Genomic DNA, 27615 nt, shown 5'->3' with positions numbered 1-27615 from the left:
AAACATTCCACACATTTATGCAGATCGTTTAAATCCACGTGTCTACGTCTATGAATGTTATCATCACTGTTGAAATTAGCTAACAGCCATGAAAACAAAATTGATAGTGGCTCACCCACCAGCCAATGCTCATGCTACCACAGCGTATAATTTTCGGATAGCCTATATATTTGAGCTTTTGGATCTTTCAAAAGAAAAAAAATCTGCCCTTGGATGTCTCTCTCTTTGTGATGCAGTTTTCGGCTGTAAGCCACCGTGTGTAGTGCTGTGTAATTTTATACACACTGCAAACTCGACTGATACCTTTCCTCCTCTTTTCCTTTGTATCAATTGGTCGGGGTTCGTGCTATTGTTCAAAGAGGGCTCTTTTATTTCTGTGCACACTGTCGATCAGCGAAATCTCACGATAGCCTCCCTGTGAAACCTCCTGGCTTTTTTCTCCTCCTCGGTCAGATACAGTCTGTTTAGAGAACAGAGAGGAACCCATGCGCACCGACAGGCGAACCCACGCTGTTGTCACGCAGCCGGCTCTAACAGATGACCCAGGCTTTTTCCTAGCACGACACAATTAAGAGAGGAATAGTTATTTTTATTTTTTGCTTTTCAGTTAACTGGATCACTGCTTTGCGGCTCTGACTAATGCTACGACTTTAATGGGACCCGAGTGCCAGCTATTTCTATTCCAGCGAGGTTTTGCCGATATCCCGCCATGCCACAATGGTTATAATTCTGCTCTTGTTGTTACTGAGCTTCTTGGATCCGAGTTTGCAGGACTCTCCGAGGCCATCCAGGACCCCAAAGGCGCCTTGTGCCAGGGGCCAGGCGTGTGACCCTAGGCAGCGGCGAGATGCTGGTGGACGCGGCGGGGTTTACGAGCACCTCGGGGGAGCTCCGAGACGCAGAAAACTTTACTGCGCCACAAAATATCATTTGCAAATTCACCCAAACGGAAAAATAGACGGATCTCTTGAAGAAAACAATCCTTTCAGTGAGTATATTTTTTAAACGTTTTTATATTTGTGAATTTCAACTTTCGATATGACTGCATCGACTATTTTCTGGCAGACCCCATCAGCGGCTTGCATAATGTACATCAGAAAAACATTTAGCGCTGACATGAGTCGGGATACAAATGCGACAGTGGCATTACGCATTAAATAACTTACATTTAGGACGTGTTTTTTTGTTCTGTGAAATGGAGGAACAGAAATGTAATTTTAATCTGAATTCTTACCACATGAAGATAAATGCATTAACCGGAGCGTATTCACGGACTGCTTCAGTTAAGGAGCACCACATGCAGTGCAGCTTGTAAATATTTCTCACCATGTTGAAACGTGTGCTAAAAATGGAATGACAAGTCAGCAAATAAAAAAAACACGAAATATGTTATTTGCTGACGAAAGAAACTCAAAATGTTAATGTATTGCTTACATGGTGACTCAAGTGGACAAGATTGTCTATACCCCTTAAATGATCTATCTTTTAATTATCAAGTCTTAGTTTTCCAATTAGTTAAATCCGAGTGGTCATAGACATTACCATATGAAAACAGGATTGAACAGACAATTTAACATAATGACTTAAACAACGGATGTGTTTATCCAACGTAAAAGGATGATTATTCGAGACAGAAGAATAAGGAGAGCCATTAATCAGTGCTAAAAAGGGGAAGAATAAACATCCTCCTTAAGAGGTGTTTAGTGTCTGTATATCTAACCTGACAGCGTTTGTCCTGTAGACTGTGAGTCAATCAACGTAAAACCCTATATGTGGCATACAGAAAATCAAATATTAAATGTTTTATATATGTGTTGCATCCTTTAAAATGGAAAAAAAATATTATTTGTTAAATTGTAGGGCATGTTGTTTTATGAAGACCTTTACCGACTTAAATCAATTTATATTGATCGAGATAATAAAGAATAAACATATTTTTTGGTGAAAATTAGATGTATTCTTATGTTTTGGTATTATTATTAATAATAGGAATAATATATGAAAACATATGGCGATTTATATAGATTTTAATCTTCTCCCACGTTTATATTTTTACAAGCATTTTGTCATTAGCCAACTTCATGCGCAATAATTGTTGCACTTTTTTTCTAGGTATACTCGAGATCACAGCTGTTGATGTTGGGGTGGTAGCGATCAAGGGTCTGTTTTCGGGAAGATACCTTGCTATGAATGAAAAAGGACGTCTGTATGCCTCGGTAAGCGTTATGTCACATGAAAATCAAGAAGCTGAGTTTGTGCTGGCGGTAGGATCAGATATCACGCAGGGCTATTTGAGGCTGTTGCCACATGGTGGTGTTTCTCATGCGGAACCAGTATGCCCACATGTTGCTTAATTACTTAGAATTAGATTTCTAGAGTTTGTTTCTCAGTGGGAACCTAGTCACTAAAATGTATGCTCAGAGAGTGACAACCTCTTCCAAGGATGTGTCCTTATTTTGCGGAGGAGATTCTGAGGGTTTAAAATGTGCAGATGAGAATTATTGTCAAATATTATAGTCACTTTGTAAAATGTCTAACATGCCCTAATTACAACTAAACAGTTACCCCTCTAATTTGCACAATTAAAATCTTACACCTGTTTTTTCAACCTTCTAGGAAGTCTTCAACCATGAATGTGAGTTTGTCGAGCGTATTCATGAACTAGGATACAACACCTATGCATCACGGCACCATGCTACCACCCAAGCACCAGCTGCAGGGTCCAGCGCCGGGGCGGGCAAGCGCCGTGCCAGTTCTAAGAGGCAGTGGTACGTGTCCATTAATGGAAAGGGCCGGCCTAGGAGGGGCTTTAAAACACGGAGCACAGACAAAGCTTCCCTCTTCCTGCCCCGTGTTTTGGGCAACAAGGACCATGAGTTAGTGCGCAAGCTCAGAGAGAGTCAGCGGCATCAGACAAGTGCCCATAAAGTCCCTTCGGGTCGGGGTGAGCGAAGGAGACGACGACACAGGGGCTCCAAGAGCCACAGCAGAAGGGGCGATATTTAACACTTACATCTTACACAGATGGAGAGAGCCAAAGCCACTGCAAGAACTCAAACAGAGTTAGAAAGAGAAAAAAGGTCAGATGGAACACAACTGTCCTGGTAGAGCACGACTTACAAGAAAACCTGGAGAGATATGCTACCATTTCTGGCAAGGAGGATTGAATAGCATCAAGAGAAATATCATGTTCTTTCACCTATAAAGCCCACCTTCTGAGATACAAAAAAGACACTACAAATATGTTTATGTGACCAAATTAACACTACTGAAAGTTTAGTTCACTAAGTTTGTTTTCAAATCCTTTTATGTTAAGGACGTGTAAGTATTGTATATAGTTGTATATTTCTTTTATACGAGAAAAATAACAAAGTAAATGTTTGTCATCATAAATTAGGATGTTGGACAAGTGCTTAACAATGCCAATGATGTGTTATGTTATTTGACTCTGGCCAGTTGGTGTACAAACAAGCACTTTTCCCTTATTGAAGTATAAAGTAGAAAACACATAAAACACATAACTTACCATGTGATAGGCTACTGTTCTTAAACTGCAATCAGGAGTACTTTGTATATGACTAATGTAATACATATTTATTTTGTTTATTTTTTAAGTTATTGAATATAGCATAGTTTCTACACTTCCAAGTATCAAGGATTTTTCTCCAAAAAGAAAAAAGTCACCATTGTTAGAGTAACACTGTAATCTATAATATTCCAAGTGGACAACTGGTCCAGCAAAAGTAGACTCTTTGGATTCAAATAATGTTATAGTTTTGTCTTTTTTAATACTCATGTGGGAAATTATGACACCATGTATGAAACAGTTCTGATAAATGTAAGCGACACTGTAAGCTAAATGATGCATATAAACTGCATTTTCAACACTGAAAGCTGAAAATCTGGAGGAATGTCACCAATAAATTATATGAAAATTTTTATTATAAGCATTTTTTTACTTCAGCATAGACTACAACCAATGATGAATTAGTGTGCCAAAATGCTGAATATATCATAAGCAACCGGTCTTATCTTTTTTTTCACACAGGTGTGTTTTCCTGCAGATAAAATAATAAATAATACGACAATTAATTAAAGGTTTGTCAATCAACGAGATTAATGTTGGCAAAAAGGCATTCGGTTCCACGTTGCAGTTATATTCAGCCAAACTGTGAAAGTGATCGCAAAAGTATTGAAGTCTCTCATCGGTCCATCTAAAAGGGAGTCCCTCTTGGGACCACCCCCTCTTTCTCTTTAAACTGCCTCAAGTGACATCATGTGGGAAAAGAAATGAAACCAATTGAAAAAAAATAACGCAATGACTGCATTATAAAATGTACGCATATAAAACCTAATCTTCGTGTATTAAGTCTAATCTTACATAACGAGAGTAAATTATTGAAGCAAGAAGAGACAGAGCCGCGCTTTTGAAATCTATAGGAGAAAGAAGACGTGTTATTCAATACTTCGCAGGTTTGAGAGCTTCCTGGCGGCCACAAAGGCATTTCTCTGGGGGAACCTGGGAAGCCATGTCGCTTGAGACATGCTTCTTCCTTTTTCAAAACGGCGAGAGCCTGAGATCTAAAACAGGCAATCCCCGATGAAAAAAAGTGACTTAGAAATTGTAACGCGTTGTGTAGTTTATGAATGCCAAACTCTAATATTACTCAACAGGAATGCAGCACTCAAGATTAATGGCACTGTTTGAATAACCCTTTGTGCTCACCGCCTGGTAGACTACCTTATTTTTTCACACAGCCATTCAAATATGCACACTCTATTCTAGCGACTATTCTATAATCGCACATCAAAATACTGCTTCATTTTGAGATCAATTAACAGCTGCATTGTAATAATACTTGCCACAAATAATACAAATCAAATACAAAATAAAGCCTAAAAACGCACGTATTCCACAGAAACACTGCTTATTTTACCCACGGAAATGTATGTTTAACCTGCGCGCAAAGTTTTTCTTGTTCTTTGGGCCTCGTTCTAAGTACCTATTCAGGCACACGACGCCCCTATTAGTTCAGTGGCATATAACAAGTAAACAGAGACCCAGGGGTTAGGGTTCAGCGTCCCGATCGAGCGACTTCTGATGACCTGCCTTCAACAATGATGCGTCTGCCGCCATGTCAAGGGGATATGTAGCGCTCATTAAGGCTGCCAAGAAACTCTTCAGCATCTGGGTTTCTTACAAATACAAACTTCGATTATTTGATTTGAATGGAGACATGTCTGGAAGTGCACAAAACAAGAAACATAAGGAAAATTTGATTTGAACAATGACTGATTTTAAGCCTTTTGACAGGTGAATTACTCAACGAGTGGTTTTCTCAGAATTTACTTAAAGCCCCGCGCTTGTAAAAACTGCTCCAATTAAAACCACTGAGATTCAGTCCCTTATTCTTCTCTGGCCTGAGGGCCTCAAAGGGTTGTTCCTCGTGCCCATCTAATTTGTATCGTTAGGAATTCCTCAAGTATTGACCCAGCAAAGCCTGGGGGGCTTTGTTCGTACAGACAGGCCTCCTACCGGCCATCTTTGTAGACCTTGTAGAGTCGCTGACCTCTGAACTAACATCCCACAATATTGCTTCCAGCGTTACCGTTTTATTAAGGGAAACTTTTAGGAACGAATGATAACCATATATGGAAAAATAACATACAAAATGTAGACAAAATGTGACACGTATTAGAGGTAGTAAAAAATACAGTTATTTAGGACACGACCATGGAAGAATTCGAGAAAAAAACCTGTGACTGACCACCAAATGGCCAAACACATGTTGTTATGCACGGGTTTTCATGATAAAGCAGAGAAAATCTATTTAAAAGCTCATCAAAGTAAAAACATTTGAAATAGCATTTTTTCCTTTATTTATTGTAAATAGGTTTGTATATATTTGTCTCTATTCAGTCATTTCCATTATTAATCAAACCTCAAATGTTTTATTATGCTTAAGATTAGACTACATAAAAATAGACCTCACTTAAAAGTTATGAGTGAGGTTTAACGTCATATCGTTTTTAAGTGATCAAAATTTGTAAGCGCTTAACTGCAATTTCCAAGACCATCCTATAGATGGAAGCACTGACTTCTAACGAGTCTCTGTGAATTGAAGAGAACATTACCATAGGCTTGTCAGAGCCACTTGTTTCAGCAATAAATCTAGAACTTGACTGTCGCCTCATGGGTTTTATAGCATTGTCTGCTTTGAGGTTCAGAAAAAGACTGGTCATCGTCTTTACTAGCAAATTGCTCTTTGGACAATTTGCTCTTTGGACACATGTGCTGTGGCAGGGCTAAATTGAGAAAAGACTTCCCAAACAATTATATCGTAAAACAAATATAGCCTAAATTGTGATAATTTCAGTGTATTACTTTGAGATATAAAAGGTAAACCCATTAATCAAACTGCAATCAACAATTGTTGAAGCGAATCCAACTAGGCTAATTCAGTATGCGTTGAAGAACAGAATAAGTTTGTAATACATGTCATTTAATACAAATATATGAACCTTGTTTTATTGTTTAAACAAGAAAACAACTCCTAAGTCTCACTTTTTATTCTATAACTAAAAAAGTTAGGGTTAGGCCTGTATTTCAGCAGAATCATTCAGTTACTTCGCCAGCATAAATGTTATTATATTAATGTAAATGTCATAGTTGTCATTAGAGACACCTTAAAAAGAATAACCTAAAACTATTTATGTACACCATTTCAGTAAACAGTAGAGGATATTAAAATAGGCGGAACTCATGCGATCGAGCGCAACTGCAGCACCATGGAGAGCGGCTGAGCGCCCCGTTAATAAAAAATTCAATTCATTCCTCTGCATGCATTCACAACATTGGTCTGTCATTTAATTGAGCACAAGTTGGGTGCTAGTTCTGTAAAAATGAGCTGTTTTTGGAAATCGAGTCCTGGTTACTGGTCCTCTACCAGTTAAATTATCCCTATTGCAATTACGAGTATCCATATGCGTCTTAAAAGTTGCAATTCTAGTTCACATTTTTAACAAAGACAATTTTTTCTCATTACAATTTAACAATGACTGTTTGCAAAGTGTCTGTGCTTTCAGCATATAAACCTATACAAATCCAGCCCACACTTAGATCCAGTGAACCGCTTGACAAACGATCAATTCTTGTGTGCACGATTACTGAACCGTCAGAAATGGAATGGAAGGGATCGCCTAGCTACAGGATGAGCAATTTGGGTAACAGGTTCATGGGGTGTTCTCTCTTCTTTGAAGTGAGAAGACGGACAGACAGAAGTGATTTATATTATAAAATGTTCTGTATATAAACTGTTCCTAGGAAATGCAAATTCAAATTTTAATTAATAAGATCTTAGGGACTTTGAAACAGATCACAAATGTGTATTTTCCATATTGCATAGGCTTTTTTAATCTCAATTACGTTTCTTTAATTTTAAACTAAATATGTAAACAAATTATGCAAATGTAGTAACCGCAGAGAAATGCTCAGGGCATAGAGTTAGAACGTCTGAATTTAAGAACGCTTTTCTCTTAAAACAGATGTGTAATTAAGCCCTCAATCTGCTCCAATTTAGTAAAAACACCCTCAACTGTCACTTAAGATAGACACTGAGCATTGCAGGCGGAGAGTTGGAGAGGTGTTAGTTTTTTGAGCATGATGATTTCCAAGCACTTAGCATCTTCAAAGGAGGAAAACTAGATGTCGTACTTTAATGTTGATAAGTGTTTTACCATCCCCCGTTGTCTTTCCGTTTTTCGTGGCATCCTCGACACAAGCAGCAGGGAGCGCGCATTACCCGGGGCCGCGGAGAAAGCTTGACTCACAGTTTGATGTTTCCAGCGGTTTACATTTTTCTCCCCCACAATGCAATGACGCACAACATTCACTACTGTACACTCGTAAGAAGTCAGCTACTGAATTGGCAGGCTGAATTATCTCAAAGCATTTAAGATGACAGTTGGATATCCAAGGCTTAAAACTTCATCTCAAGTGTGATGTGATATAGGCCTATACTTCTGCAAATTAACAATCATCATGTCATTTTGCTTAGAGTTTAATCTCAATTTGTATGTCTACAACATAGATATATACATCTCGTTTTCCTATAGCTTTTTCACAGAAGCTATTGTTCTTTCGGAGAACATGCTGCATTTTCTTTTTAAACCCCTCTTCAATCAATATTTGCAATTCGTTGAATTCGCCTTTTGTTGTTTTCCTGTTATTGTTCATTCATAGACATGTCTCCTGTCATACACTGAAGTCTGTTAACTTTGCGATTTCCTATTTAACATCCTTCCATACATAAATTACTTTATTTCTGTCCGATTATGAAGGAAGCTTTACACAAAGAAATGGCAACCATGGCCAGTCTATTTCTGAGCAGCAGCCCCTGCGCTGATCGGAGATTGATAAGGGCATTACTCGCTCAGACGATACTCTTATAATGTTAACGAATGTTGTTTAAATGTTGTGGGGGATAAGTCATGACGTTTGTCGCACCATCTCCCTCTCACACGCGCGCACACAGGCGCGCACTGCCCCACGGCATGGACGTGAGCACATTATAAGGAATCAGTGTGTTCGGAGTGGCGCAGTGGTGCATGGTGCTCCGTCATGCACAAGGTAGTGTGTGATGTAATTTCACTGCAGATATAAATATCGTCGACAAGGGAAAAGAAGCATGGCTGAGCGGGGCTAGCATTCACGGTCAACATTTTTTAACTTTTGTGAAAAAGAAAAACAGCTTGGACACAAGTCTGAAGTGTGGTCTCTAGAGAGGAAACCCACTGAGCGCGACTTAATGCAGCTCACTGGGGCTGACAGTAGCTCTTTCCGCGCGTAAGCTATTTTGGCATTTGTGCGTCTTTTTGGCTGAGGGCATAAATATAGAAAAAGCCGGTATTTTTAGTCTTCAACTCCTTCAGACACTCACCCGTGTCCATAATGGTCAGAAGGATGAGTATTCAGTCGGCCCTCTTACCAATGCTGGTGTTGGGACTTATGACAAGCTCAGTGCGCTGTGCTCCGCTGCCCGGCAGGCAGAGCAGCCCCGTGGAGCGACACTGGGAGACACTCTACTCTCGTTCCTTTTCTCGAATCCCTGGGGAAAAGAGGGACATCAGCAGGGACAGTGATTATCTCACGGGCATTAAAAGACTCCGGCGTCTCTACTGCAATGTTGGCATTGGGTTTCATCTCCAAGTATTACCGGACGGTAAAATTACCGGCGTGCACAACGAAAACCACTACAGTAAGTTTTTTCGGTCATTTAACCTTGCACGTTGAGTTGTCTGTTGGATAGTTGACAACATATAAAAAAATGAATGTAAGAAACACAATTTAGCCTACAAAATCAGTGAACTGTAAAATATTGATGTTATTGTTAATAATTGCATAACCTCACCATTATGTTGACACGTATGGATAAATAATTTTGTTAATGACACCGTAATTGCAAACAGCATCATTCCGTTCTGGAAACAGCGACAATGCAAACCCTGCTGTGAAGCCTTTTCATTTACATTTCTCCGAGCAAGGCAGGTGTGGTTGTGGGCCAGCATCTGGCATCCATGTATTATAATACGCACGCAACAGGTCTCAGTAACAAGAGCAGGCTCGGAACCGAGCCAAAATCCCATGCCTAAAGTTAGGAGTGAGATAAACTCATCCTTTACGGTACATTAACCCTTTGGCAGTGCGTTCAAATGCTTGTAACCAGCAATCGCTTTAAATGTCTATTTCCATTGACGCGCTTTTTTAGAACAATGTGCAGGGCAGTTTCCCTGTTTGTTGATATTCCATTTCATTTAATAGAATAAATATATTTAGTTCAATACATAATGACCGAACTTCTGAACACTTTATTAGAGAGGAAAACATCAAAACACAATATCAAGCACTAACAAAAATATTTCCAAAGTAGGCCTAATGATAAAAAATTGTTTTATTGATTTATTTTTCATTTTTCGATTTAGTATTGAAAATACAAAAGCATTTATTGAAATACTGGTGGTTAGCTACACAGTTTAAATAAACAAAATAACTAAAGAATAAATGCAATGGGAAATTTGAAGAGGCGGAGGGTGTCATTTCCTTAAAAAAGGATGCTCTGGCAAGCTGAACGTAAACACTTAGAATTTTTAGAAAGCCAGTCATCATTGGGAGTTGCCTGACAGAGCTAAAGATATAAGCCAAACAAGGTCATTTATTTCTTTTGTTGTGTTTCAGGTCTTCTTGAGATATCTCCGGTGGAGAGGGGAGTTGTGACACTGTTTGGCGTCCGGAGCAGGCTATTCGTGGCAATGAACAGCAAAGGGAAGCTTTACGGATCTGTGAGTGTATGAAATGATTTACAACAAGTTTCCGCCTGTGAATGTTCTTATCAGAGCTCGATGACATATCCCCCTGTACTTGAGATGTACCCCCCACACCAACACACACCGCCCCTTCCTAAAGTCTCCGACAGCGTAATATCGTTGGCCTCAGTTATGGCGTTTGGTGGTGCAGTGGTGTTTTCATTGTGGGCATGACAAACCTAGAACCGTAGCGCAGTAGATCATTGAGACTACGCATTCCATTCTTAGCATTGCCAGCCAACACATGCACCTACTGTTCTTCCAATATGAACTGGCCAAAGAGGACCACCCAAACTGTATGCTGCTTATCCTTAATTCCTTTACGCACAGACCAAACCACAGAAAACTTCATTTTCATCAATCTTCATTTACCTAAGCATCATACTACGCGTAATTTGACTATCGATTTCATTTTAACCCGATCTGAGCCTCTTGAGTTCTCAAATAAAACGTTTTATGGCTGACCATTATTTTCACTGTGTTTAATAAATGAGATTCAAGCCAATGGCAATGATTTGGTTCCAAATAATGTACCTCCATTTGTTACGCTATGAAAGGAAATTTCCAAATTAACGAAAATAAATGTCAACTGTAATAGTAATTGCTGTTTTCCTTTATGTTTAGGCGCACTTCACGAGCGAGTGCAAATTCAAAGAAAAGCTCCTTGCAAACAATTACAACGCGTACGAATCGATGGCACATCCTGGGATGTACATTGGACTGAGCAAGACGGGCAAAACAAAAAAAGGAAATCGAGTAACAACTGCCATGACGGTGACACATTTCTTGCCTAGAATTTGAGCCCATTTGGAGAGGGGCAAATCTCAGAGCGAGCTGGGGAAACTCCGGGACGATGCACTTTCTGCAGAAGTTACATATGAGGTTGTGTGTATCGTGTCATGTATGTATATATTAGACTATTTATAACTGTTGTTTTTAATTTCAACGTCCTCTTCACCGAGATGGAAAAAACAATTTATTTATTTGTTATTAAGTTATCCTCGTTGCTGCTACCACGTGTTTCTATACAAGTGAAATTCCTCCGATATGTACAATATGTTTTTGCACTGTTTGTGTTGTTCTACAACCGTTTTGGAGAGGTGACATTTGTCCCTCATTGAAAAGTAATATAAAAAGTCTTAGGTCAACTCGTTAAGGTGTATCAACCCCCATAGTATTAGCACTGGAGCAATTGTCCAATGTCTGGGCTCCTTTGTGCAGAGCTCGGGCCTAACTGAAGCAGTATCGGCTTACTCTAGCTTACTGAAGTTCTACCCCTTCAAATCTGTTTTTAGCTCTGCTGGGGGTTGAACTTTGAACTTATCCGCAGTCAATCTCTGTCACATCTCTAGGGCTCCGTATAGAGTGAGACGATTTCTTGAACATACAGAAAAGAATTTAAAAATTCAAAGGCATGGCTGTGCGCTGCAATGCAGGCAATGCAGATCCTGTACCCCGAGCCCCTTTAAAAAGACATACCTTACATCGCCAAGTTCAAATAAGTCTTTTACTGCATACGTCAGGGGATATCAGTCATGTCGAATATCAGTGTTCTTCTACATTGTGGCAACACAAAAGACAGTACAGTGTTGTGGTTTGCGAGTAACCTTAGAGTTCACGTAAAAGAAAAATGCCACAACCTCCACAGCGAGTTTTACTGCTCCTTTTCTACCTCATGCCGTTTCCAACTGATAGTTTCCAACTCAGCTGACACCAAAGGTTTAGCTCGACGTTCTTTTTTTCCGAGGCTACTGACACACTGAAGTTCTGGCGGCCACTGCGTCCTAGTTGCGCCTTATCACGTTTGAGATATTTTACCCTGTGATTTACTTTTAGAAAGGATAATCATGTTGGAAATATTTGCAGACAGCTGTTACACTATACTATATGCTAAGTAACCCTATATTTTTCTTTATATATTTTGTAAATATCATGTGGTGCAAAACTGAGAAGCTGCTTTTAAATCTGGTATGTCATGTAGGTAAAATAAATATTAAAATATACATTCATGCAGGGAAAATAAGCCTTCCACATTAAACTTTTCAAATATATATATATATATCGTATATACATATATATATATATATATATACTGTATATTTGAGATATTATCTTTAAAAGCATTCCTTATTGTCATCATCTTGGGAAGAGGACTGTAGGTACATTAAATTGAGAGAATCTGAAACTGTACCTCAGATGAGTCTTTCTATGTCAATGTCAATGCGTGTAAAACAAGACTGGAACATGGATTGCCTCGTGGCCTGGGTAAAAAAATTGAGAAGCAGGTTAAGTTTACACAAGATTGCTATTTTTTTATTTTACATACGTTATTCTCAAAGCTATTGTCTTTAAGCTATAACATGCCTGACTTTGATACATTAAATGTGTCCTGCCTGGATGTGCAGATCAATTAGTTTCACTTCATGACTGTGAGCAAAGCAGGAGGAGGGTTACTCTGTGATTCTTTCCTTTTCACAGCTGTGCCAAACCTCTTTACAAATGGACATGATTTGCATCAGTGTGGATGTTGTTTACAATAGACCCAATGGCCACTGAAGGCAAATTATTCCTCTGACCCTCATTTCACTGTAGAACTGACACAAATCACTGACCTTGATTTGTTTAACCAGAAAATGCAATATCAACAGACTTGAGCCGGTAGCCTGAGAATAGTGAAAACAGAACTTCATCATCTTTCGCACGAAACGCTCCAAAACAACAACAGCAAAAACGTGATGTACCACAATAAAACACTCTACTATTGTCTGTTATTCCCATTAAGGCTGTATCATCCATTAACTGCCTGTCGTTTGCTCTGAATCCTGTTGACATTTACCAAATATTGTCTGTAGTTTTATACAGGTCCTGTTGCATTCTGTGTATGTGCTGTGCACATGATAATACCCTAACTTAAATGGAAGTTAATAAATATGTAAATCACACTTGTTTTCTTGTTATTAATACCTCTCAGCAGCTAAAAACGGACCAAAAATGGCAAAACTAGAATATCTCCTAACATAACTATAGAATGGGGCCTTTCCCTGGCGACGCTAAAAATACGCCCAGATACTTGTGCCACTAGACAGCGAGGACCCGCCTGGAGCACCGTGGCTAATTTTCTTACAAGGCCAGGCCTGCCAAGACAATTTCCTGCTGTTGTTTACTTTTTCAAGGCCTAGCATACATATTGGGTGGTTTTGCCGGCCACGCCGAGAAAAGAGGTCACTTCTGGAAGTGGATTCCTCTCATTTACTTCTGTGAACTGCAGCACTAAAGGTTCAAAGGAGGACTCCTTTCCAGCCCTTACAGGCCTTCAGTTCCCATGAAAGGGGAACCCGTTTTAAAGTGGTACGGGCCCGTCCTTTCTCTGTGTGCTGACTAATGAGGACACACTGTATGTCGGAGTGGCTTTTGTGACACACCAAGCCGATCACGGCGTCACAAAAGCCAGTGTGACATACAGATCCGATTTCTAGATCAGCGGCCAATGCTATTGTCTCTCTCGTATACAATCCGCAAACTGACATTTTATGCAAACAGAGTTATGCATTTCCATGTTATCCTGGCACGTAAGCTTTGGATTACAAAAGATGACGCGAATGACAAAAGCTGCGCTGACATCCACGACTCGATCACTCCTTTGGTCAGAATGGTTTTAGTTGTTGCAATAAACTTCTGTCATTAATGATGAAGGAACATTATTTTGTTTTGTTTTAGTCAGATATATAATTTAAGATGATCGAATGGACCTGTCTACATCAAGTTCTACAATTAAGTGTAATTGTAGGGGTTAGATCAAGGAACAGAGCGATATGTAAAGGCTTTGATCTACTAAAAATGCTTGTAAAGAATACTACGCATAACCTTAACAGTTAAAGAGCTCATTCACATAATACACAGGTGAATGTCTGGCAGCATGCCCTCCTCCCACCCCCTAAAGAGTCTCTCATTCAAACTTGACAATACACTGCAGTACACACTCAGTCTATTCAAATAAAGCTCACAGTGAAACACAGGACAGGCGAAGTGAGACAGGTGTGGTCACTTAATACACATTTATTCCTGGCCTTGAGCTCGGGCTAAATGGGGCCCTATCATTGCCTAAAATAATGACAACTTTCTGCTCCAATAAACTCTGCATGCCATGCATGAGGGTTGCAACGGCCCCCTAAAAATAGTTTTGTTGCACCACCTATCTGCGTCACTTTCATTGTCTGTCAACCAAATAAACATCCATGCTCAAGTGCCTCTTTACCATTAAGTTGTTTGGCCTAAAACTGTCTTTCTCTCATAACAGGCCTTTCAAGTTCTTGTGAGCACAAAAGCTTCACAGGGTAAGCCAACAGTCTCACAACAGTGTGTTCGCTAACAGAAAGTATATTGTGAGTAATTCACTGGCGGATGCTCTGGCAGCCATGTGCTGGTTTTAAAGTGGAAGGGAGGGACAGTAGGCAGAGGCGGAAGGTGTAACGCGGCATGACTCTCATACAGCCGCCTGTGGTCACAAACGTGGCTCATAAAGACTCTGTGATACATGTTAAGCAATGCAAAGGCAGGTCAAGATCACAGCAGGCTCACAAATCATTTCAACACAGTACATGAACTCAGGCATTTATGCTCATAGGATTTCCTACAGTATAAATAAAAGAGACAGCATTCTTATATATCGATGCTGTCTTTTGGGAACCCCGGATGTCCAAATTTGTTGTTTTTCAGAATTTCATTCTGTATGACAAGGTTGTCAACCGGAAAGCTTATTGATATCTGAATCTTTTGAGACATACTTTTTAAATGATTTAATATTGTGTTGTCAAAGTTGACAAGAACTTTTAAATACTTTTTAATGATAAAATATTTGCAAAACCCAGCGACAACACAAAGTGTGACTAATGATATTTGATTTATGTCAAAAATAACAATAAAAATATGGAGGTACGTGGTTTCAGAAGGACAACAGTGATTTATTTTATTATTTATGTAAGTAACAACTATAATATTATAATATTAAAAAAAGGGCATATAACTGTCTAGAAAAGTTTCACAAAAGCTTGTAAAACTGAACAGACTATGCTATATTTCAAAGCGTGGAGTCAATGACATTTTAGTTTTCTCTATAAAAATGAAAGGCCAATAAGTATATAAATGTCAAAACTCAATACAACCATAATAAGATCAATGTTTAAATTATCTATTTGCATCACAGTCAGTTGTTGTAATGAATAATCAATTCAATTATAATTAAAATTTTAATGTAATAGTAAATATAAATATAAAATCATATTTCAATAATAAATTCAATACCACTTTCCCAAAACTCAAATTCTCCTTTAGTATTTTTAATATAGTAATTCTTCCAGGCCCTCTCTTACAAATACTGGTGTTTCTGTAGCCGAAAGCACTTTAGCATCAATTTGATTCTCACATTTGGACACGCATCCTTATAAAATGTATAAACTGTAATGCATTGTGAATTTGCTTTCGTTAAAAGCATCGGCCAAAAGTATTAACAACAAATACAAATTGGCCGGAGCGTATGCCAACAAGCCTTAGGAGGATGGGCTCGGTAAAGCAAATAAGATGCATAAAATTCAAATTCCTACACCTGGTTTGAACCGCAAGCAACCACCTGAATGCATCTGCTTCAACCTCCACTGACAATCACTGTTACACTAACACACACCTGCTATCAGACATTTACCAAAAGAGAACACGCAGGGATACAGTTGTTAAAAACAAAAGAAATATCTCCAATAAACTCTCATGAGTTATTAAAGAGCCATATTTTCAGGTTTCTAATCATTATGTGCATTTTTCCAAGCATGTGTAAATATGATCACCGGATGATATTTTGCTGTGTTTTTGCATGTTTCTGGAGAGCATAGATAGACGGCCTGAGGCTGTTTGCCTGAGAGGGGTGTTTAGTTAGGGTGTCTGTGCCTTGTGCCATTTTTGTAAAGCCAGCTGTAAGTGGTCTGTTTGGGGTACTCCAGATGTTGCCTATAAACACAAGGCACTTCAAACAGCTGCGAACAACATCCTATATCCCCCCGCTCCGTACACCATGTTTAGAGGTGTACGCTTGTGCATTAGCAGAGGGGAAATGACTCGAACTCTTACCCTGTAATCATGAAGCAGGCTGGCCAGAGTGGGGGGGTTAACCTATTCCGCCAGTCACTTTCTATTCCGCATCTTATAGCATTGAAGGAAAGCCCAGAGACTCCCTGAAACCACCAGTTTCTCACTTTTCCCTTGGGAACTTGAACTTGAATCAATGCGTTCTTGTCTGGGAACATACATGTGCGGGCGAAACAAACAAAAAAGTGATAGAACTGGCAGATCTAACAAAGACATCCAAGTCAAAAGAGTCAAAACGTTTTTAGACGTAACATTACAGGTTCTTCAGTTCAGCACAACTAATAGACAGTTTGCAAAAAAAAAACGTTATTTCTAACACATTTAGTTGTAATTGTTCCTCACATGCTAACTCATATCGTGCCAGTATTGTGATTGACTCACAGATTTAGAAATGAAAAACATACTTATTTATAAGGTTGGCCTTTTATAATTCCAAAGATGTTAACATGAAGTTCCAGAGTTATGGATAATCGGAATCAAAGAATGAAAGGCAAAGTAAAGCTCTCGGATCTTTACAGCTTTTAGGAGACAGAATCCAAGAGGATTTCACGTAGCTTTAATTAAAGCAACACCAACAAAGTGACTCATGTTGGCACAACAAGGAACAAGACACACAGTCAAAACATACTAACAGACCTTCAAAGCGAATGATGACTACAGCACTGATAGGACAGCAACATACTGACATGCAAATACTTCAGGCCTGTTTCATCGACATAAGCACAACAATCTACCTGGGTCTAGCCACAATAATTTACACATGGATACATTTCAGACAAAGGTGAAAAACAGTGCGAACTAGATTGTTTTTAATGTAAAAAAGCCAAAGCCATTGAAAGAATGTGCGAAAGTGTCCCACACAACATGAAATGTAGGAGAATAAGATATTTAGGGACTGGAGTCTCTGTCTGTTCTGCAGCATGAACTTATAAATACGGATGCACCGATATGTAAATTGTTGGCCGATAACTATAACCGATAATTCTTGAACATCGGAAGCCGATAACCGATATATAGCCGATATACAGTCTCTAGATATTAATATAAAATTCCCTCAGACTGAAACAAAAGGCAAAAAGTAGACAACTGCTTTTAATTGAAAACATTGACTGCAGAAAACAAGGTGACCATTAGTTCTCTTTTTTCCCCTGAAAATCATGTACCAAGCATATTTTACACTCGTTAACTATTCTTAAACCTTCAAACTTTTCTGGTATATTTTTTATGTAATAAACAAATTATAGATGTTCTTCCAGAGCAACCCAGAAAATGTTTCTTTATAGGCACATGTATAACAGGTCTCAAAACAGACAGCATTCAGACAACAGATAAATTCAGACAATATGCTTTTGTTCCTATAATTTACACATTTATAAATACTTTATCTACATACCGTACCTACATTTTGCGAATAGCAGTAAGGGAATGATCACAACAGAAAGACAGTACAATGCTGTATTTTAACTGTGAGCAGCGTGCAGCTGAAGAAGTTTAACCAGAGGAAATTATTTAGGATTTATCGGGTATAATATATTGGTATAAATTGTATTATTTTTAGTAACTTATTAAGTATGGATGCAATGTGAATTATCGGCTATATTGGTATCGGCCGATAAATGGTGATTTTTAATGGTATCGGCCGATACCGATATGGCAGACAATTTATCGTGCACCCCTCCATATAAAATTACTATAGGACAGTTAAACCAAAAATGAAAATTCTGTCATGAATTACTCAACCTCAAGTTGTTCCAAAATTGTATACATTACTTTGCTCTGTTAAAAGATAATTGAAAAAAATGTGAGCAACTGAGATTACTGGAGCATCATTTAGGTCATAATTTTTTTCCGTAATTCTTCAAGAAATTTTCTTTTGTGTTCAACAGAATTAAACAAAAACTATGGTAGTCAATGATGCCTAAAAATCTCAGTTACTAACATTCTTTCAAATATCTTTCTTCATGTTCAACCAAACAAAGAAATTTGAACAGGTTTGGTACAACTTGTGGGGGAATAATTTGTGGTGGACTATCCCTTTAAGGGTTTAGCTTTGTGTTTCCACAAGAGGGCAACAGATAGGCCAAGTAAAAATGTGTGTGTACAGATGTCAAAAACATGGCAAACAAAACTAAAACACACATTTACCACTACCTTAGATAACACTATATGAGTTCAACCAAAAGATTACAAGCTTCCACATTTACACATTCACTATATTATTGTAGTAACGCAACTGTAACAGTTCCTTAGAAACAAAGAATCTTAAGTTCCTCAAGAATCTGCAACTCCCAATATTATTCTCCAAGTATGATTCTTAACAATTCAAATGTCTGAAGCATTCCACTCACATAACATTTTGCTGCTGTCCTTCTGAAACCTCCTATCTCCTTTATTTTTATGTTTATTTTTTGCTAAACATCGTTAATATTCACCCTTTATGTTTTTCCCTACGTTGTGCAAATATCCAACCAACAAAAACTATTAAAAAGTGCTTTTCAACTTTGACAATCATTTTAAAGTGTACAGTGATTTTCCATTTACAATTTACAAGGCAATTTTTGATATACAAGGTTTCAGAAGGACAGCGACGATTTAACAGATCACAAACAAAATGTGATTAAAGATTGAAAATAAACACAATAAGGGACCATCGCGTACAATGTGTTTGCCTTCAGAACTGTTACATTCAACTTGAAATTGACTTCAAACAGAGCTGCTGGAGTAAGGTTAAACTGTGTAAACCAATGGCAATATGTATTTTCTTTGGCTGTGCGTCATGAAGCAGTATCGACCCAAAGGTAAACACTCCATGTCATTATCACCGTTTAGTTTACAGGGGATATCCCCACGTAGCTCACACACTAGTCTAATGTATGTATGAGCGTGCACATTTGTGCAGAAAAAATGCTTCTCTCAAAATGTTAAAAGAGATCACAAGATTGCAATCTTGTCTACTCAGAATAGAGTTTATTAACAGGCAATGTGATGCATTACAAAATACATCCAGACAAAGACCTTTGCTCCATTGGGTCTGCATTACATTACATAATCATTTTCTCTAAATATGTTGATTTGCAGAGTCCATTGATTGGCTGGAAGCTGTCATCTCTCATTCATGAAAAAAAACAGGGACAGGCCATGAATGAACTTGCTGCATACATGTAAGTTTTCCTTCACACTGTTGAACTGCAGTAGTGTTTTTTTCCTAAATGGAGACCTTAGGTGTCCAAGTGACCACAATGGGTAGCAATGGGTAACTAAAATACCGAAATGCAAAACTGCTTCAAAAAATGAATAAATCATCATTAAATGAATATATATAAACATTTTGTCAGACAGTTCATAATACTGTTCAAATGCTTACTTTAGATGTAGCCAACTTAGTGTCAATTGATTGTGTCAATCTATTTTGTAAATTCTCAACACCTTGCCATTTCTAAAATTAATGTATGAAAGAAATTGATACAATTATATCATTAGGAGTTTTTTAACATTATTATTAAAGACTCTGTGCAATCGTACTTCTAGGCTATTTGAAATATGGCCCAAAATCTAATCAAGCTACGATATGTTTTGATAACGAGAATTAAGAATTAGATTACGAGCGCCATCTTCTGTTAACCAGTATGATTGCAAGAGTCTTTTGAACTTACTAAAACCTTGTCACATCTCTTATCTAGAGGACCTTATGATCATAAAATAAAATTGCATACAACTTCTACTAGCCTATATGAGCATTAGACAAATTAGATACCTTGCCCGTATTATAAGGCTAATTTAAAGAAAAATACAGACCCTTCCACAGCCAGCGCATTTTCATGAATGAGAATATTTACACAAAATTACTCTTTAACTCTGAGTAAATGCAGTGAGTATCATTTGGTTTCGTTGATTCACAAATGGTCCACACTGTGTAAATAAGTATAAACACAGAGAACGTGTGTTATAGCTCATATTGACCCCAGATTAATTCCTAGAGGGTAAATTGAATTTAGGAAAATAAAGGAAATAATAATTTGAATATAGAAAATGTTTGGATTTTAAATGCATATTTTTTTGCGTGTAATGATATAACTAAAGAGAAGACAAACTTCTTTTTTTAATAAATGTCACTGTTAAAGCGCAATAAAAATGTTTAAGAAAGCATCACCATGAGCAATGTGCATTTCAAGTTCAGATTGAGTGTTCGATGTAAACACGATTATACAGAATCCTCATAATACTTCGTTTTACGAACGTTAATAATGTCAATGCAGCAACAATACCAGCCAAATAAAATATTCCATATCAACGATTTTGTTTTCATCATCTGCTGGATGTCCATTGAGGTGTGTTATGAACCTGTTCTCAGAACTGCCAAAGGGGGAAAAGGGTTATCGATTGATCTGATAAGAGAAGTCTTTAAAGGCCAGTGGAGGTTTACGCCAAAACACAGAAAGAAACGGGAACGATAGTGTGCGCAGGCGTAATATATGTATACAAGAGAGGGTTAACCTATTTCAGTTAATACTCAACAATGCTCCTCTTATTCGTAGTCACCGTATTGGGATGCAGCATCGGCGCGAGGAGCATCCCGGTGCCCGACTCTGGGCCACATTTGGCAAACGACTGGGGACAACCTGTCCGGCACCGACATCTGTACGCAACTAGACGCGGTTTACATCTGCAAATAAACACAAACGGGAAAATAACTGGATCGCACGTGCAAAGTCTTCACAGTAAGTGATCACTTCAAAGCTCAGATTGGTGTCGCGCGTTGATTACCGTCGTACTTGCGTTGACACACTTTAGGCTACTTATAATTCACAGCAACATATTTCATACATCATGATGTTTTATCGTCCTATGTTCACTACATTATCCACTTGCTCGACTGGTCCCTAAATGAACCTCGTGCGCATTTTCCATATGCAGCCTCCGCGTAATAACATTCCCATCACTGTAAATGCATATGAATTCAAAGCTAAATACTGCAACTTTTGAGTCGTCATGAAGTCTGCTAAGTCTCGTTTAAAACCTATATTTTAATTGTAGGCTATAATGTTTCATGACACATCTCACTTTATTTTCCCCTGAAGGTTTGGTTGAGATATGGCCGGTGGACACCGGCTGTGTTGCCATCAAAGGTGTTGCAAGCTCTCGGTTTCTCTGTATGGAGAGGCATGGAAAATTATATGGATCGGTAGGTTTTACTCTACAAAATGTTTCTTAAAATGTTATTTAGTGATATTTCACTTCAATTTAAGAATTATTTTGTGGTTTAAATGTCATTACTTTTGCGCTTAATTTTACCACTTATTTTAAAAAAATATTCATTATTTATAATTATTCACCAATAATTCCTATAGTCCTTACTACCTGATGATAAGTTAATTTGAATTGTAACAAGATTAAAGGGTACATATTTTACTTTTACTCATTTTAACTCTGAGGCATAAGCTTCTAACATCCAAATGTTTTATCAATGATTTTAATCTTAAACAAGGAACTCTGACAACAATTATAACAGAACTCCACATGTTCATCATGCTAACCTTGTAAAGGTAAGGTCACCTAGTGATGTCCTTTATAACTGGGAAAGTGTAGACAAGTTGATTTCGCCACCAACATCTGCCTTTATTGACATATGCTCTAAGTTCATTCCTCTCAGCCAAAGTTACAAGTCAATTCATAATTTTAGGGCAAGACCAACGATGGGTTATAAGAGTTTAAATACATAAACACGTAAATAAAAATCATTTTCCATTATGCACTGCACTGAAAAATGCCCCATGTATGGCAATTGAAAATTAATAGCACAAAATGAATAAAAAAATCTTACAGCGGTCGAGTGCTTGATTTGGCTGTTGAGCATAGTTGGAATAAAAGTAATTCCTCAAATATGCAGATTTGAGTGATGTCATAACAGCAACCTTTGGCCATGGCGGGGTATGTTTGCACAGCTAAAACCTCAGCAGAAAGAAACAGCAATGACAACCTTGGCCCCTGTATGTGGTTTGCAAACAGCTATCAAGGAAACACAGGCAGGGCAGGTGAACCTGGGCAACGATGTCCACACTGTGACTCAATACATAAATTTGTTTCTTTGCGAGTTTTCACAATTATTTCTTTGGCTTCTCTAATAGGATATCTACACGCAAGAGGATTGCTCTTTCATAGAACGAATTCTGCCAGATGGCTACAGCATCTATATCTCAGGCAAACATGGAGCTCTGGTAAAATTGGGTGGTGGAAAAAACAATAAAGATGGGACTTCTGTATCCCAGTTTCTACCCATGGTGAACACACTATCTCAGGAACCTAACAAAAACCATCAATCAGGGGAACAGCACTCTCTCATTGACCCTGAACACGACCTTCGGCTAGGCCTTCAGATTGACAGCATGGACCCTTTTGGAAAGATCTCCCAAATAGTGATCCAAAGTCCCAGTTTTAACAAAAGATGAGCAGTCAACCATCATTTGTGGATGTTCTGAGGAAGCGACCCAGAGAAAGGTCTAGTTTCTAATGCAGAAACAGAAGACTGTGTGAAATCATTCCGGCCATTAACCAGAGCACGGGGAAAGACTTTCAAGACCTCTGTTATGGCTAACTTTGCGTATGGTCATGGAATCGTGGAAGACGCAGCGCCACAGATTACAGACACACAAAGAACTAGCACTCCACATGTTGAGGGTCAGTAATATCAGCCATAATGCTATCAAAAGCAGATTGGGTTTATTTATTTTTTTAATGTCTCTGTAATGGCCCTGCTCTTTGTATATTGTTTAAAACTGTATTTACTATGTCATTTAATTAAATGGAATGTGACAACAGAGACATCTTACCTTTATTTTTTATATATATATATTTTCTTTTTTATTAATATGTCATTAGTCCATGCAGTGGTCTTAAGTTTTTACCCTCTCTTTTCCAAGACTACACAAAATGGTAATATTTATTTTCTTACTGCCCTTGGCTGAAGGTGATTTATGGAATATTAATAAAATGAAGAATAAATTAATAAATCAATCAATAGATTATTAGTAAGAGGATGTTAGTAGATAAAAGAACATGACTGTGTGTACAGTTCTCTCTAAATGGGCAAACTGATAATGCCATCTCTAATGCAAATAATGCTTTTACAAATAACCAACGTTGACAGGAATGTTTTTGCAGTGTTGTGGCTCCCTCTACTGGTTTAGAAATGAATTGCATCCTCAGAAGGTCCCGTTAAATCATTACAATGTCCATTAGAAAAAAAAGTTCCTTTCTGTTTGTATCGTGTTTTAGGATTATAAAACGTCACCTTTATTTTAACTTAAAATAGAGACAGTTATTTTGAAGGTTTTATTTTCATTTATAATTTAAAAAAGCCAGTACAGAAAGACCTAGATTAAACTACAAGAAAATAACAAAATGTTATTTTGTTATTTTTGTTAAGTGTATTAATGCATTTCATAGTTGCATTACAATGCTTTTAGTTTCTATTTTGTATGTATTTGTACTGCAATTTTCAATATTTCTCTTTTCATCGCATGTTTCTTTTTACCCGTTCCTCATTCTTACACAGCCATCTTTTCCGAGTTTAAATAAAGGCTGAAAACATTAAAACCGACAACTGTGAACCTGTTTAAATGGTGATGAAATGGAAGGTACGGAAAATGAAAACAAAACATTTAAAGACAAAGCAACCCCTGGATTTTAATAAAGTATAAAGCCCTTAAAATGTAGTCATAGAGTGACATTATCTTTCTAGCAGGATCTGTAAGCGCCAGAAGGTGGCGGTGTAGCTCAAGCACCTCGATGTTACAATCAACACGAAGAAGAAACATCAGCTAGCAAAACATTTTGACTGAAAGATAAACCGTTTTATATAACAATGGCTAATTTCTCTAATAACGATGATTTGTTTGACTCGATTATAATGGCGGATAACAGGTAAAACCAGCTACTTACACTCATATGTCGCATGTGTTTGCCCTGGTATAGTTCAGTCGATACTGTACAGTCCCATATTTTAGATTCTCCTTTGTTTTAGATTTCATAATGAAGCTTATCAAGAAGGATTTGATGAGGGAATTCGACAAGGAACTATCGAGGGCAAAAACCACGGGCGTCTGCACGGAGCAAAACTCAGTGCAGAGGTGAAATATACTCAGTGATATATTCTTTACCTTTATATTTAAGACGGACCAGTTATCATTTCTCGTGGACAATAGTGGGAGAAGTCTTCGTAAATTTGACATATTTTCGTTGGCTGTACGTGGTGCCCACGACATCTGCCTAATTATCAATGCGAGTAACTTCTGAAAATCTACCGGCAGGTTTGTGATCTGCAGCTATGAGTTCTGAAAGATGGCGTGTAAAGGTTGTCCTCTCAAAAACGTAAATATTTATTTAAGAACACATTTGTGTGTGTGTCTGAGTTGTTGAAATATCAAATAACTAAGTTTAGAAATGGATTAATATCGATGAGGGAAAAAATAGCATGAGACATGCCAATATATATTATAAAACGTGTACACAGAACATGGCACAATTTTAAATGTATTTATTTTTTACCTTTATTTTTTTAATTGAATCTAAAGTGAATGTATGATGTTCCATGTCTTCAACCATGCCTGCCATCTTTCTTCAGGTTTCCTTTTATTATGGATTTGCGTTTGCATGGAAGTGTCTCCTTCAAGACAGTAGTGATATTAAAGCAAGGTATGTTCTACCAAATGTAATATTAAAAAAACTTATTTTTAATTAACCCATAACTTACTTACTGGGTATCTTCCAGGAAGAGGCTAAAAGCTGTGGAGTCTTTGGTTAAAGTGATTCAGAAGTATCCATATGAAGACCCACAGTATGAAAAACTTCAAGAGGACATGACAACAGTGCGGGCCAAGTTTAGACAGGTATCCTATTAACAATATCCAGTCATCTCTGTGTAAGGTGACCATAGATGCTTTAAGCCTTATCATTAGTAATTTAATACAGGAACATCTGATAACCTAACATGTTTCTCTCCAGGTTTGCTCTGTACTGAATGTTACAACAGACTTCAGAGAATACGTGAATGGATCAACAGACATGTCCTTCTGAGACTCCAAGAGCTTTTCAAAATCTTTGGAAGAAAACTCTTTGGGGCCTCGAGTACACAAAGGTTACCTGCTGACCGCCAGTATTGGGGATGTACTGGGTGTAGATGTGGATGAGTAGACACATCATTCGTGTCGGCCGTGTTTCTGAATGGTTAATTAAGCAGAGTGATTGGATGGAATGGAAAAGTTTGAGTGTCCTAACTCAGGATTTTAATAATGGCGAGGAATTTTAAAGTTATATGTTTTTAGGAAAAATGGCACAAATCTGATTTGTTGCTCAGTTTGAGTAATAGACGACAACTTAGAAAGATATTAAATATTTAGCCTTTTCCTAAATTACTATGATGGTGAAATTAATTGCCTGTACAAGAATGCTGTAGTGCCATCTTGTGGTGAAATTAAAGAATACTTCAAATTAAGTGGCGCCGCCTGCTGGCTTGACGCAAGTACTGCGGGGTTCTCTCTTCATGAGACATCCAAAATGTATGAGCATAGGTGTGGGATATTTTAAAAAGAAATGTTTAATCCGTTGTACTAATTATTTTCATACATTTAATAGAGTTTTTTTACTTTTTGGTATAGCTGATAGACATTTCATAATAAAATGACATTCGTCCCTAAATGTCTGAATTCATTTTATTTATGCCTAAATTAGTTTATTATTGGTAGTAGTATTATTTGAACATTTAATACATCTTCTCCCCTTGTTAGTTGTTTTACAATTCAAAGTAAATAATATAATGCTAGAAAGCAATGTACATGAAGCAACTTGTCCCCTTTCTTAATGTATTAAAGTGATTTCATATTATAAATACAAACACCTGCTGAAATCCCAGTTACCTTTTGTTATTAATAGTTAACAAGCCCTAAATCATAAGAAATTCCTCTGCCGAGGTCCTCAGTGTTGTTTCACGGGTGGTCAGTGGTGACAGATAATGCTCCTCCCCTCTCCCGGGCCCAGAATGGGGACAGTTGCTGTGGACACAACAATGCTGCAATGGGGCCCGAACGAAAGACAGAGGGCTGTGCGACAGGCTCCGGTTTTGTTCCGCTCCCCGTGTTTTTTAAGTCTGAGGTGCAGATCAGAATTCAGGCGGACAAGTGTTGGCAGCATATTAGAGGATGGTTTTGGAGATGGCAGCTGGTCTACGCCGTGGGCAGCAGCAGGTAAACACTAGGCCCACTGGCGGCACCTTTAGAGGCTTGACAGATAAAACCTCACTCCTCCCTGAAGACCTCCAGCCGGACACTGCAGGGCCCTGCTGCTACAGCACATATTTTCTCAGATTTATGAAATAGTATTATGGGTTTCCGTCAAAGACTGTAGAGACAAATTTTCAAATTGATAAGAACCACTGATATCCATTTAAAGTGTGACCAAACTGTATTTGTACACATGAGCCACTGATAGTTGACCAAGTTGGAAGACTTTTTCTTAGAGGTCAAAATGTAAAAAAGTTTTTTGAGCTATTTTTGTTCATTCGGTGTCAAACAGAGCAACCACAGGTGTAGCTCATCACATTAACCATAGACATACTGACGTCCAAAAAGTGTACAAATACATTTGTTTTGTCTCTAAAGCTTGAATCTAATACATTTCTTTGTGGGAAAACATGAATAGATGATAATTTTATCTGAAAGCTGATTGGGTGTCTTGATTGTAGAATGATACATAAAAAAACAGAACAAAGCAGGATTTCAGAGTCAGGTGTTTCTATTCATTCCACGATCTTTAAATGATACATCATCTATCTGAGAGATTGTGCATCTGCGAGCGAGCGGGAGAGAGGCTAATTCCACATGCAGAACAGAAGAACATGAACTTGGGGGGTGTAAGACAGAGGGCTGGGTCTGTGAAAGAGTTAGAGGAGCCGTGTTTCTTTGGTTTCCTTTCACTCGTGGAACAGAGTGTATGGGGCCAGCGAAAGGGGAGGGGACAAGAAAATGAAGCAGGACGAGGGAAGGTTTCAAAAAATGTTCAGGAATTTCAGGAGCAGGTGGCGAGTGGTGACATGAAAGAGGAACGTGACAAATGTAACCGACGGGC

The 27615-nt window shown here is 38.0% G+C and overlaps 4 protein-coding genes across 4 annotated transcripts; all 4 read left to right on the top strand.

Annotated features, from left to right (window-relative positions):
- The first annotated feature begins 309 nt into the window (after positions 1-309).
- fgf3 (fibroblast growth factor 3) lies at positions 310-3941 on the top strand. Its single transcript, XM_056749106.1, has 3 exons — positions 310-988; positions 2113-2216; positions 2617-3941. The coding sequence occupies exons 1-3, from the start codon at positions 718-720 to the stop codon at positions 3004-3006; spliced, it is 765 nt and encodes a 254-aa protein (XP_056605084.1). The 5' UTR covers positions 310-717; the 3' UTR covers positions 3007-3941.
- Positions 3942-8616: 4675 nt separating this feature from the next.
- On the top strand, positions 8617-12281 carry fgf4 (fibroblast growth factor 4). The gene is made up of 3 exons (XM_056749116.1): positions 8617-9257; positions 10235-10338; positions 10987-12281. The coding sequence occupies exons 1-3, from the start codon at positions 8951-8953 to the stop codon at positions 11161-11163; spliced, it is 588 nt and encodes a 195-aa protein (XP_056605094.1). The 5' UTR covers positions 8617-8950; the 3' UTR covers positions 11164-12281.
- Positions 12282-20929: 8648 nt separating this feature from the next.
- fgf19 (fibroblast growth factor 19) lies at positions 20930-24070 on the top strand. The gene is made up of 3 exons (XM_056749558.1): positions 20930-21215; positions 21576-21679; positions 22623-24070. Exons 1-3 carry the CDS (start codon positions 21014-21016, stop codon positions 22941-22943), a joined length of 627 nt encoding a protein of 208 aa, XP_056605536.1. The 5' UTR covers positions 20930-21013; the 3' UTR covers positions 22944-24070.
- Positions 24071-24284: 214 nt separating this feature from the next.
- Positions 24285-26190, top strand: lto1 (LTO1 maturation factor of ABCE1). Its single transcript, XM_056751203.1, has 5 exons — positions 24285-24417; positions 24518-24623; positions 25118-25188; positions 25265-25382; positions 25498-26190. The coding sequence occupies exons 1-5, from the start codon at positions 24359-24361 to the stop codon at positions 25567-25569; spliced, it is 426 nt and encodes a 141-aa protein (XP_056607181.1). The 5' UTR covers positions 24285-24358; the 3' UTR covers positions 25570-26190.
- The last annotated feature ends 1425 nt before the right edge of the window (positions 26191-27615 follow it).

Source organism: Triplophysa dalaica, chromosome 1, assembly GCF_015846415.1.
Source record: "Triplophysa dalaica isolate WHDGS20190420 chromosome 1, ASM1584641v1, whole genome shotgun sequence".
In the NCBI taxonomy this organism is placed as follows: Eukaryota; Metazoa; Chordata; class Actinopteri; order Cypriniformes; family Nemacheilidae; genus Triplophysa; species Triplophysa dalaica.
The sequence above is the reverse complement of the archived record's forward strand: the minus strand, read 5'-3'. Positions and strand labels throughout refer to the sequence as shown.